Source organism: Gopherus evgoodei, chromosome 1 (genome assembly GCF_007399415.2).
Source record: "Gopherus evgoodei ecotype Sinaloan lineage chromosome 1, rGopEvg1_v1.p, whole genome shotgun sequence".
Classification (NCBI taxonomy): Eukaryota; Metazoa; Chordata; order Testudines; family Testudinidae; genus Gopherus; species Gopherus evgoodei.
The window spans coordinates 319,754,295-319,768,191 of record NC_044322.1 but is presented as its reverse complement, the minus strand read 5'-3'; the positions used below and the strand labels follow the sequence as shown (position 1 = coordinate 319,768,191).

At 41.9% G+C, this 13,897-nt stretch overlaps 1 protein-coding gene across 1 annotated transcript in view; it reads right to left on the bottom strand.

Moving 5' to 3' along the window:
* The window catches only part of ST7 (suppression of tumorigenicity 7), a 241,074-nt gene that overhangs the window by 107,196 nt on the left and 119,981 nt on the right, over positions 1–13,897 (bottom strand). Inside the window, 1 exon segment of the mRNA XM_030549069.1 lies at positions 8,848–8,930. Within this exon segment, the coding sequence (XP_030404929.1) occupies positions 8,848–8,930 (83 nt within the window).

Genomic DNA, 13,897 nt, shown 5'->3' with positions numbered 1-13,897 from the left:
CGAGTCTTTGCTTTGGAGGCTACTTTCTCGAGGTGGTCATGAAAGGTCAGTCAAGAACGACACCAAGATATGTTGGCTTTGGGCCATAATGCACAGTTTCACCAGAAAACTCAACTGTTAGAGTGTTTTGTGTGATTCTACCATCAAAGTGGAAAATAGAGACAACCAATTTCCTCAGATTTGGTCTTAGCCACCACTTTCGGAAGCACTCCACGATCTTAAGGTCAGATGTAAAGGTCCTTTAAAGCTTCAGGCCTGAGTTGTGAGTGCCAAATCATCAGCATACGCAAATTTCTGCATTATTGTTTCAAGCAAATCGCTTGTGTACACCTTGAGGAGTGTTGGAGCAAGTACAGAGACTTTTTTTAGCCCATTATACAAAGCGAGCAGCTTGTTGGTTTGGCCTGCAAGGTATACACGCATCTTTCAGCCACTAAGCATGATGTATAGCAACCTGAGATTCTGCACATGGGGAATCACTTTGACCAGTTTCAGTAGCAGACCATCCCTTCCAGACTCTGTCATATGCCACTGACAGATCAATGAAAGCAGTACTGGTCTTTAGTTTTCATTGGAATCCAGTCTTAACGTTTGTAGTGTGGGCCAGGACTGGTTTCAGCATAATCTGTGTGGTTGAAAATCAGCTTGCTCCTTAGGTAGGCTGGCATCCAGAGTGGGCCTGAATCGGTTCAGCACCATACACTGCATCACCTTGCAGGTGGTGCTCGAAAAGAAGATTGGCCTATAACTAAAAGAGTGATCTTCAGGTTCTCCAGGCTTTATGAGTGCAATGACCTTGACTTCTCTCCATACGGGGGGATTTCACCAGTCTCCAGAATGCTGCATCCTCCATTTCCATGCGAGTGAGCCAAGGTTATATAGGAACTCAGGAGAGATACCATCTTTTCCTGCCACTTTTCCCAATTTTTTGGCTGCAATGACTGCATCAATGTCCATTGGGACAATGGAGCGTGTTTGGACATCACCTGCCAAGGCTGATGCTGGACTTATCTGAGATACTGTTTGTTCACTGGTTGTTCTGATGTCTACAAAAGTTTAGCAGTGATGGCGTTGGCTTTCACCTGTAGCCTAGTGGCCTGTGTGGGATTTGCAGCCCCCAGGTGTCTCAAGCAGATTTCAGGTGCATCTGCTTGAGTGTGTGAAGTTTAGATCTTCTACACATTGAAGCCACCATTTCTGTCTTTCTGCATCCAGCAATTCCAATTTTTGGGTCTCCACACTCATCAGATTTGTGGAGGAACTCTTGCTGGACTGCAGACAGCCAAGGAGTGTTCAATGACGTGTGTCTTCGGGGGATCTTCTTCTTTACACCAGAGATGAGGAGCACAATAAAACAGTCAAAGTCTTTGGCATTGGGAAAATATGGGAGATTGTCCTGTCCACAGTCATACTGAAAGTGGCCCAGTCTGCTTTTATGAAGTTCCAGCACGGTGCCAGTTTTGAGTAGAGAACTAGGATTTGGGGTCAGTACTGGTCTGTTCTGGCTCTTCGGGAAGTCATCGAGGGTGATCCGCAATGGAGTATCGGTGTGTCTGTATCATCTTTAGAGATGAACATCAGGTCACAGCAGTATCCTCTGCACCACCTTGAAAAGTAGAAAGTGTCTCACGGTTTTGTATCAAAAAGGAGAAGCATATCATTTGCCAGCACCCAGTGTATCAGTTCTTCACCTGCAATATTGTTTGCTGCACAGGCCCATTCTGTGTGGTGACTATTACAGTTGTTCACAAATACAGCAGGGTCCTGTGCATTTTGCAGAGCTGGTTGAGGCCACTATGCACCAGATGGTTTATACATGAATGATGATTAGCTTGCCAATGCGCAAGGATATTGTAGCTGTTTCTTTGTGCACTGTAGGAGGTAGAGCCACATATTCATTGATCTCCTGCTTTATGTAAATTGCTACCCGTATTTTGTACGGTAATTGCTGGCTATGAATTGATAGCCATTGATTTTGTAGCAACAGGCTTTTTCTTTGTTTGCAACATGTGTCTCCTGGAGCGTTAGGACATTGATGTTGGTTGTCTTCAGCATTTTCTCCAGGTAGTCACACTTGGACAGTGAGAGGCCTTCAACGTTCAACTGGCAGAGCTCTACTCCATGTGCAATCTACCTTTTACATTGGCCCTGAAAAGGTAGGCTTATTTTGTTGCTCTCTGGACCAGGAGGTTTGGTCACCAGTTTTATGATGTTAGTCATGGTTTCCAACTTAACAGGGTGGAATGCGTGTAGATCGTCATCTTCTATTGAATGAGCAATAGAGGTGTCCCATAATTCCTAGCCTCGTAGCTAGAAAACGTTGAGGATCACAGTACAATATGGAAAAGGTGGCACCAGAGCGATGGAAGAATTTTTTCAGGCTAACAGTTTATTCCCCGAAAAATGCAGATTTGGGTTGACCGAAACTATTCAGAGGTTTGTATCAAGTTCATCACAAAAAAAAAAATCCAAAGGTTTTGGCAATGTTGAAATGAAACATTTTGATTGGAACTGAAAAGGAGGACTACAGTCACAAAATGGACAGAGGAAAAAGAGATGGTGGTGGTACTGCCACTTCATTTATCAGTGTTACCCCAATGGGTGGAGCACTCACTTAAGACGTAGGAGATCCAGATTTATTTCTTCCCTCTGCCTGATGTGGAGAAGGGATTTAAAGTTGGATCTTCTATACTGCAGGACAGTGTCCAAGCCACTGGACTATGGGATATTCTGATGTGGGGTTTCTCAATGTCCTCACTGGGGCTGTTCCACTTTGTATAAATAAGAAGAGTGATTTGCACTTCAGTTTCCCACATCCTAGGTGAGTGTCCTAACTCACAAAATCAAGGTTATAAACTCATAGCCAGCAATTAGCACCCAAAATACGGGCTGGCAATTTACATAAAACAGGAGCTCAACGAATATGTATGTGGTTCTACATCCTACAGTGCACAAAGCCAGAGAACTGATAAATCCATTATTCACTCAGCTCTAGGTGGCACTTCCTAGGTGGGAGGGCTTTATTACATGGAGACTGCTGAAAGGAGTTACTTCACAGTGCTTTCTGACAACTCCAAGTCCCAGAAACTGCTCCCCTTGAAGAAATCAAAAGGGAAGAATAGGGGACAAAAGGAACCCATGGAGGAGAGGAGAGGAGAGGAGACAAGGCTGTGCAAATACACAGAACCAGGTTCACAAGCATTTGTCAAGCTGGGCAGTTGGTTGCAGACAGCTAAGAACATAAATGCATCCTGATTTTTGTGAATTCTGGATTCTAGGCAATTTTTTTACTTTCATAACCGATGTGGCAAGCCCAGAGACACCAGGGCTATGAACTGCCAAGTGTAGAGGTGCTGGGGCTTAGCCCTGGACTCAAATTAAGTACTGTATACATTGCATAAACACCACCCTAGCCCCAATGACTCTAAATGCCTAAGTCCCTTGAAAATGGGACTAAGGTTCCTAAGTCATTTATGTGTTTTTCAAAATGTTTCTCCCTTATTTGTAGCAGATAGTAGGTTTATTTTCAAAGGTGCCTAGTAACCCCCCGTTCCTACTGAAATCAGTGAAAACATAAGGTGCACAGCAACTTTGAAAATGTGTACATCTGCTTCATTGAAACAGCATATCCTGGTGTTCCAGCGCTTTGCTCAGTATATATGGGAGTCTAGTCTGCAGCCTGAGACAGAATCAGAAAAACAAAATATCATCTCTTCAGAAATTTTCTTTCTTAAGTGATTTCTGCTACACTACAAATTGGAACCAAGCTGGGAACAGCTGGGTTGAAACCATGTTCTCTGATATGCCTGTCTGTGTGGTGCAGTTAGGGGCTTTATTTAGGCCCTGATTTTATCCCATGAATGACCTGCAAGGGACAGAAGCAAGGATGGAATTAATTTGTGCCACCTGAGCTGTTCATTTTAAATTATGTCATGTAGACAATTAATGGCGAGGTTGGTTGTAACAGAAATAAAGGAGTCTTCTTTACTTTCCTGAGCGACACAGACTGGAAAGAAGTGGTGAAATCCTGGCTCCACTGAAGTCACTGCCAAAACACACTTTGACTTCAGTGGGGCCAGAATTCCACCCAAGAAGTAAGAGGAAAAGAGAGGGAAAATGACAGGGGAAAGTATCCCGTTACATATGAGCAACCTGAGATTAGCATATAACACTCTATTCCCCAAAGCTGAACACCATCAGGAGTCATTGCGATATATTGGAAACGAGATGAGTGAGGTGTCTTCTATACCATCATTTGCCACTCTTCTAAAATTCTGCCGTAGCTGTGATTTCTCCTTCTGTTTAGTAATTACAGCCAATTCAGAGTGGGATGAAATCTGCCAAAACAGACCATATGGTGGAAAATTCCAAAGAACATAAGCACAACTGGCAGGACAAAAATCACAGTAATTTAGATATGACAAGAGAATATTTGTTTTAGAAAAGGTTTTCATTTAATCTTCATTTGAAGATTTTCATTTTTAATATAGTACTAAGAATGGGTGTTCTGGAATTGCACCTATTGTGAAATATTCTATATTATACTTGGTGATAGTTAGACAGTTTACCATATTGCTGGGTCTATTGTTAGAAATGCTAGATTAGTTAGAAAAGATGAAGTTACCAGGCTAAATGGACCAGTGATCTCGTAGTACTACTTCACAACAACTTCCCACAGCTGTCTTGATTGACCACAGATCACTTTTACCACAGCTTTCCTCTGCTGAATTCCCTTCCCGTCACCCAGTTCACTGACCCTCATCCCAGTCAAAGCTTGTCTATAATGTTGACTCCCTGGCTTTTACCTGTCTAATCAATTTACTTATCTCAAGTGTCTCTCATGCATGCAAAGCTGTGGTACCTAATCACCACACAATTAAAGGCAGTACTGAGGGTACACCTCTGCTCCCCATCTTTCTTATACCTCTCCCCTCCCTCTTCTCTATTTCCTCCAACTTGCCTATTGTGGACTGGTCATAGAGAGAGATTCCGTTATTGGAGTAGATCTAACATTTAGCTCACACAGTTTAATCTCCTCTTGCACAGTTTCCATGGGTGGGGTCCTGCCAAGGGGAATGCTCTGCCCCCATGCCAGAGACTCTGATTCTGCCGTAACTAGTTACAGTGTCTCTTGGTGAGTCATGGATAAATAGGCTTCCCACCCACCACCTTACATTGCTGCTTAGGCTCCAGCACTACCTGACTTAGAGATCTGCATCCTCTGGTTCTTTCTAATGCTGACTTTTTTTGTTCCTCCATAAATCCTTGACCTGAATGCTTCTTGCTGCTTCTCATTCATCACTCCCCAACATTTCACACAAGTCAGACATATATCCCGCAGGTAGAGACCCATTTCCTTCCTGCAATTCTACCACTAGCGCCCATTCCTTTGAGTCACCCATTTTAGAAAAGCCACATAAAATGTAACAGAAAAGGAGATCCCTTCCATAGTTTTTCAACCCTCCTATAGAATTGAATACAGCCTTGCTATAGAATTCTACAGGATGGCTAGGCAAACCTATATATAAGATCTCACTCTACTAAATTGCATTGATTGAGAAGGAATTTCTATAGAACTCTGTTGGTTTCCTTCCTACAAAGTTCCATCAGAATTTTCCAAAGGGACAGCCAGTCCCTCCTGCTACTTCTTCTGACTGCCTTCACTCCTCTTTCCCCATCATCAAGCATAGAGCTATGCCAGTCGAGCCACTATATTTCTCCCGCCCTTCCTAGCCCTGCTGGTTAGTGGCGGTTAATATGTTTAACTTCCAAGGGTATTGAATTTAATACACAGCACCTTCCCTTGAATGTATTCTTTTCAAAGGAGCTGCACTAGCTAACACTTGGTCTGAATGTGACTGCTGAACCTCTCCAACCATATTCCGAAGTGATTTCTCTGAAGAGCTGTTCTGTGCTTTGGGGCTCAGCTCAAGCAGTTCTGAAGAATGCCCAAGGTGCAGTCATTAAATAATTGTCTTCAGTTGCTTGTAAACACTGAAGCAAGGCAGCTCTCTGAACAGCTGCAGCACACCTGATGTTTTACTTGAGATCTGCTGATTCCCCGTGTACCAGCCTGTGACAGACTAGGGAAGAATAAGGATGAGATGGTGGAAGTGCTGGGTACATATCTAGAATCACATTTCTTCTATAGATGGGCTCAAACTGTAAAATACAGATCTGAATCAAAACTCACTTATGATTATAAGGCATTATATCAGCTTAGATAACAGTATTTTTGCATTGTTATTTTACTGCAGCACCAAGCAACATAGGGTGAGGAGGGCATGGGGTCATAATGTCTGTTTCAGGTTATTGCTGTAATGCAGAGCTTCCTGTAAGCACTCTACAAATGGAGAGACCATAACTATGGTAATCAGCAAGTTAATAAATGTGTGATTTATTTTTAAACAAAGGGCTGGACAATGACTGAGCAGCAATAAAAATATAAGACAAACCTTGCTTGTTTAAGTAGCAAACTAGCTCCCAGCATCAAGGTTGAAAACCAGCATAATAATAACTATGATACTGTACAGCCTGAGGATTCAACACTTCTTCTCATTTTATTTCCGTGAATGTGGCCAATGTGACTGAGTTCTTGTGAACAGATGCACTGGTTTGGAAACTTAGTCGTATGCTGGTGTTAAGGTCGACCCCAGAATATATGTTTGCAAGACCAGGGTCTGAGAGGTTTAAAAGAGCATATATATTTTAAAAGGCTATTATCAAGATATCCAATATATATTAGGGCTGTCGATTAATCACAGTTAACTCATGTGATTAATTCAAACAATTATCACAATTAGAAAAACCACGATTAATCGCAGTTTTAATCGCACTGTTAAATAATAGAATACCAATTGAAATTTATTAAATATTATGGATGTTTTTCTACATTTTCATATATATCATATTCTGTGTTGTAACTGAAATCAAAGTGTATTTTTTTTATTATAAATAATTGCACTGTAAAAATTATAAACAAAGAAATAGCATTTTTCAATTCACCTCATACAAGTAATGTAGTGCAATCTCATTGTCGTGAAAGTGCAACTTACAAATGTTGAATTTTTTTGGTTACATAACTGCACTCAAAAATAAAACTATGTAAAACTTCAGAGCCTACAAGTCCACTCAGTCCTACTTCTTGTTCAGCCAATTGCTCAAACAAGTTTGTTTACATTTACAGGAGATAATGCTGCCCTCTTCTTATTTACAATGTCACCAGAAAGTGAGAAGAGGCATTTGCAAGGCACTTTTGTAGCTGGCATTGCAAGGTATTTACATGCCAAATATGCTAAACATTCATATGTCCCTTCGCGCTTCGGCCACCATTCCAGAGGACATGCTTCCACGTTGGTGATGCTCGTTAAAAAAAATGCATTAATTAAATTTGTGACTTAACTCCTTGGGGAAGAATTGTATGTCCCCTGCTCTGTTTTACCCACATCCTGCCACATATTTCATGTAATAGCAGTCTTGGATGATGACTCAGCACATGTTGTTCATTTTAAGAACACTTTCACTGCAGATTTGACAAAACACCAAAAGGTACCAATGTGAGATTTCTAAAAATAGCTATAGCACTTGACCCAAGGTTTAAGAATCTGAAGTGCCTTCCAAAATCTGAGAGGCATGAGGTATAGGGCATGCTCTCAGAAGTCTTAAAAGAGCAACACTCTGATGCAGAAACTACAGAACCCAAACCATCAAAAAAGAAAGCTGCTTTGGATTGTTATTGAGTAGAACCCATCATCAGCATGGACACGTGTCCCCTGGAATGGTGGTTGAAGCACGAAGGGACCTATGAATCTTTAGCACATCTGGCACATAAGTATCTTGTGATGCCAGCTACAACAGTGCCATGTGAATGCCTGTTCTCACTTTCAAGTACATTGTAAACAAGATGCATGCAGCATTATCTCTGCAAATATAAACAAACTTGTTTGTGTGAGTGATTGGCTGAACAAGAAGTAGACTGAGTGGATTTGCAGGCTGTAAAATTTTACATTGTTTTATTTTTGAATGCAGGTTTTTTTTTACATAATTCTACATTTGTAAGTTCAACTTTCATGATAAAGAGATTGCACTACACTAATTGTATTTGATGAATTGAAAAATACTATTTCTTTTGTTTTTTACCATGCAAATATTTGTAATAAAAAATAAATATAAAGTGAGCACTGTACTCTTTGTATTCTGTGTTGTAATTGAAATCAATATATTTGAAAATGTAGTAAACATCCAAAAATATTTAAATAACTGGTATTATATTATTGTTTAACAGTGCGATTAATCGTGCACTTAGTTTTTTTAATCCCGTGATTAATCACGATTAATTTTTTAAAGCGCTTGACAGCTCTACTATATATATATTTAAAAATCTGTTTCTCTGTTTTAATAATCATCCTTTAGAAACAAGAGAATGAAATTGAGTTCATTACGAGTATCAATTCCCCCACTTTTTCTAATGAGATACTTCTACCACAGCCATCATCAGCTTTAACAGTCTAAAAAGAACACACCTCTGAATCTCTCTCTCCCCTATAAGGGAGGCTTTTATTTTTGTTATATTTGTTTATGGCAATCCTTGACATGAAAACTCATTTTTGAATTATTATAGGATTGCTCATAAGTGCTGGGCTGCTGGCAGTTATTCTTTCCTTAAAAAGAAATGACACTGAAGCATTTGTTTTGGAAAAAAAATACTAAGAATTTCTTGGACTGCACAAACATGAAAGAGGAACAAAAGACAGATCCAAATGTTGCCCCTACGAATCATGACTGTGTCCCTCACACTGTGGATAACAAGATATTTGTTAAATAAAAATAATTGTATCTAATACTTACCAAAATAAGACCTGAGATTAATGAAGAAGTGCCTGTCAAGGCAACATAGAACTTGGGGGTTAATGTGTTCAAAAACATACTCACTGAAAGAGAAAGAGAGGAAATCATGAGTACAACAGCAGGACAGGTTCTCTCTTTTGGCTTCCCCACCAGCTCCAACCCCACTTTGAATAAATTACGGTACTTACTCACCTTAAAAATAAAATCATATAAAGCACATCTCTATTAGTTTGCCCACACATGATAAGATGCAGCCCAATGTTCTACATACAGGAGTTCATTTTCACACCAGAGTTCATCACAAGATGTTATAAATCACTTACATACTCACTTGGCCTTTTCCACTCCCCACTGCACAATGCCATCACTGCATTTTAAAGCTCTTGAAAAGCTGAATGCCATCAGAGTAGTTAAGGCAGACAATACAGTATCTTTCATCTGCCTAACCTATCATGGGGAATCATGAATCAATCTGAACCTGGGTTCAACTCCCTGCTTCGCTTCAGACTTGTGACCTCGGACAAGCCATGTGGGGACAGATGTTTTAAAGGTAGGTAGGTACCTAAAGATGCAGATAGGTGCCAAATGGGACTTTTAGAAGCATGTAGGTGGCTAACTCCCATTTTTTTAAAATTCTACTAAGCACCTATCCACATATTTAGGCATCTAAAGATCTTTAAAAATCTGGCCCTTAGTTTCTCTGTCCCTCAGCACCTCATCTGTAAAATGGTGATGACAACACTTCCCTCCCTCACAGGGGTGCTGGGAGGGAAAAATACATCAAAGATTGTGAGTTGCTCAGATACTACAGTGATGGCAGATGGATTGACTAGGGAGAAAAACCCACTAGCTTTACCAGTCTAGTTCATTCTGGAATCACCGGGGGCCCTGCCAAGGACTAGCAGAGTCCCCCAAACCAGGCATGCTGGTTGGAGAGGAGTCATGGCCAGCGTAGTCACGGAAGAATTAATTCAGCCCTGGTAGGCTAACTGGCCTTCTATGAAGCCCTCCAACAGCACTATCAGTAGAATCACCAGCTGCTCCCCCTCAGTCCCTTATGGAGAATTCCTATAGAATTTGAGAGAAAATAATCAACTTTCTATAGTTTTTTGTTGGACCATCCTACAGAATTTAATACAGAATTATAGCTCTGCTTTAGAATTGGACAGGATGGTTATCAACAAACCAACCCAACTCTCTAGCAATGAAATCATTCCCTATTCAATTATGCAGGGCTCTGGAATAGCCTGTATGGAATCCTGTGGGTTTGATCCCTATTAATTTCTTTCAATCCCAGAGTGTTATGGTCCTCACTGGAGGACACTGCACCACCCAAAGTGATCTAGCCCATGACCTACACAGGTTCAGACTTGATGGGCAGTCAGAGATATTGCCCAGGCGACACCCAGCACTGTACACTTTATTGTTTTGTTTTCTGAACACACCTAACAGACTTGTATCTAACTATAAAACTGCCACTTAAAACCCTGATTGAAGGCATGGGGAGGCGGGTGGGTTCACTCAAGTTCTTTTCTGTGTCTTTAAGAATGATCCTTGAAGCTAAACAAACAAACTGAAATATGGAGAGGAGATAATGAAGGTATGATATTAATCCTCACTGGCACATGGTTAATTTTCAATATTCAGTAAGAAACAGGATTGTCTTCCAGAAAAGAATCACATAGAACTTGAAACTCTGCCATGCAGCAGCTTTGTGTTGTTTCTGCATGCATCTTTTCTCATATTTTTCCTGAAGGAACTAGAAATTGTTAAAGAGTGTGTATGTGTGATTTTTCATTCTACTGAATTTACATTAGCACCAAACTGGCAGGGTGGAGTCAAGAACCAGACCCCATCCTTTTTAGTTCCGTGTTAGTTTTACCCCTCAAACAAACTGGAAGCCATAGTGAGCCAAAACTTAGCTGGTGTAAATTGACCTACTTTCACTGATTTCATTGTCTTAAATGGGAGCTATCCTTATTTACACCAGCTGAGGAAGAGGTGCAATATTCAGGATTTCCATCGCACCTTATTTCTTTTCAAATACTAACTGACCATGAAACATTAGTGCTTGCTTCATCTACCCCCAAGCTATCCTGAGAAGAAAGAGAAATGCAAAGACTGTAATAGCTTTGCTCTATTCAAACCACCCACACATCCTTTTGAAGAAAATGTTCCTCACTCTGGAGTGCAAATGTAAGCTTGAGACATAATCAGACTGGAACCCTGATGGTGTCACTGATAAAATTATAGTCTGCCAACTAAATCTACTGCACTTCTTAGGCTAATATATTCCTGCAAAAAACCATCTGATGGGATATTGCTGTACATGTGTGCCGGTCATTACTTTGCTACAATGCCAATGATGACCTCAGTGGGTGAACGGCAGCAGACTTTATCGAGGTGCTTCCCCTTCAGTTCCGGTGTGCAGGAGTAACCTAACGGGGCACGAAACGTTAGAGTTTGTCATATTAAATCAGAAACATGGCCCAAGTGGGATTTGATTTCCCAATGTTTTAATGATAGAAATTCAGTGATTTACCAGAACACTAAGTTATGGTGCCTTCCAGCTTTACAAACTAGGACATTGATATAGGGCCCATTTGGAGTCTTGGTGGAATATTGATTCTGTCCATATCACTTAAAGCAGCATTTTCTGTTGAGTTGTGAGAGGGCACTGTTGCAAAAAGAGAATTTTCTGTCTTAGAGCAGATGAGTTAAGCACAGTCACTCAGGTCTTATTATTATCAACCACACTGAATGAACTCTACATCAGGGAAAATTTGTCCACCTAGAGGACTGTTCAAGCTCCTCTGTCCACTTAAGCTCTGGATTGCCTCTCCATGGAGTAGGGCAGAGGAGCAACTCCTGCTCAGGGGAAGCACCATACCCATGGTGCATTGGGAAGTGAGCTCTGGAGAGATAAGTTTGTAGAAGATTATGATTTTGAGATGCTCCCTCATAAGGGACAATATTATGAACATAGGAATTTGGAGATGTGCCCTGGGGGGCGGGTTAGGAACACCACATAGCTGTCCAGATCATTTTATTAAAGTTTAATTCCTTTCTCATTCAGTGGTGTGTTATTTAATGAACTCCAAGACCATTACCGGCTCCTTGACACAGACTCCAAATAGGCCCTCTGTCAAGGGGACTGTTGTTGGCATGATGCTTGTCAGAAGCTGGGAGAAGGGACATTGGATCCACATTTATACAGAGCAAATAGCCCCAAGTCCCTTCACAGGGGGACAGAGAGAAAGGACATCTAGCCTAAGCCCTGCAGAGTTGCTCAAACTTCGTGCGAGTGAGGATAGAATTTCACCCTTTGAATATTCCCAATTCCTCCATAGGGCATCTGGAAAGTTCGTTACTGCCTTCATCACAGTCTGTACTGATTCATATTTTAATAATCAGAAGTGAGCAGAAATTGTTCTACGTGATACAATCTTTGTGCCAATGCTCCTGGTTTCTCCTCCTTTGCGTGTTCTCTCTCTCTTACTGCTGGATGCCACTGTGTTAACTTTTACTGCTTCTTGCTAAACCAGCTCCCTTCTCAGAGGCCATGTCTACACTGGCAAGTTTCTGCGCAGTAAAGCAGCTTTCTACGTTTAACTCCCGAGGTGTACGCACTGCCAAGCCCTTAGTGCACAGAAACTGCGCAGTTGTAGTGCTGTAAAAATACCACCCCAATGAGAGGCGTACAGCTTTCTGCGCCAGGGCTACAAGGCAAGGTAGACACCCTGGTCAATTACAGCCCTGCGACTGGCCTCTGGGAGGTGTCCCACAATGCCTTTTCTCAGCTCTCTGGACATCCATTCCTGTACACAAGTGAGCCACATAAGGGCCAGGGCAGAAGCCGTAGTCTAGGAGAAGACCCTCCCTTGATTCCCTGCTCACCCTCAGCAGTGAGATATCTTCCATAATGAACAGTCTGTGGAAAATGTGGGGACAGTAATGATTATAAGGCCTCTCTACTGTGCTGGCTCTCCACAAGAGCCACATGCCCTGTGTATAGTATGGTCCTGAAACATTGATTTCCCTTCCCCTGCGGTTACTGATTATTTTGGGTGTCTTGTGACTTGCCTGGGTTCAGCCAGTTAGTGATAGGTATGTGAACAGTGGCTGTGTGTGTTGCAAACAATACTGCTTCTGTAAAATGTTGCATTTTGGCTTCACAGATATGACCTTGGGAGCCCAGCCTCCCTCTTTGTTATCGCCAGCTGAACGGCTGTGTAGAATTAGAAAGCAGCCACGAAGAATTAAAGAGGACTTTCTGCGCGAGGTTATGATGCACTCCGCGGCTGAAAAATAACAATTGAAGGAGTGGTGGGACAGCGAGAAGAGGGACCGAAAGGAGAATGTGGCGTGCCAGAACAAAGCCACAGAGCGGCTCTTAAAAGTCATGGAGCGCCAAGCAGACATGCTGCAGGTGCAACTAGCACTACAAACCAAGCAGCTCCATGCCCGCCCTCCCCTGTGGACTCTGTCGCAAAACTATCTCCCATGCACCCCCCAGACACCGCCAGCACACTCTTATCAACCTCCTGGCTCCAGTCAGTACCCGCTAAATTCCACTCCTTCCCTGTCACAGTCCAGCCCTGCGGACTCCCAGTACCCACTGCACTCAACACCTGTCCCTCTGCAGTTTAGCCCTGCTGAAGTACAGTACCCATTGCACTGTACCGCAAAGGACAAGGTTACATATGATACCTGGACATACACAAATCTTGAACGGTCTCGGGACCCCACTTCCTCCTGGGATTCTTCCTTCCCCCATTCCCCACAGTGCTGATGTGTTTTTTTGTTTGTCTCTCTCCTCTGGTTGTTTGTTTTCTAATAAAAGAATTGTGTTGGTTTGAAAGCAATCTTTATTCTATTAACTGAAAGCAAACAGAGCCCGGCAAAGCAACAGGCAATTTTCTTAAACCTTCACAGAGCATCGTCTGCACCAATCACAATCACCTCCTTGCATTACAAACACTGCACTTCCAAGCATAGCAACAAATATTAGTGGATTCCAGCTTCAAATTCCTGCCTCAAATCATCCATG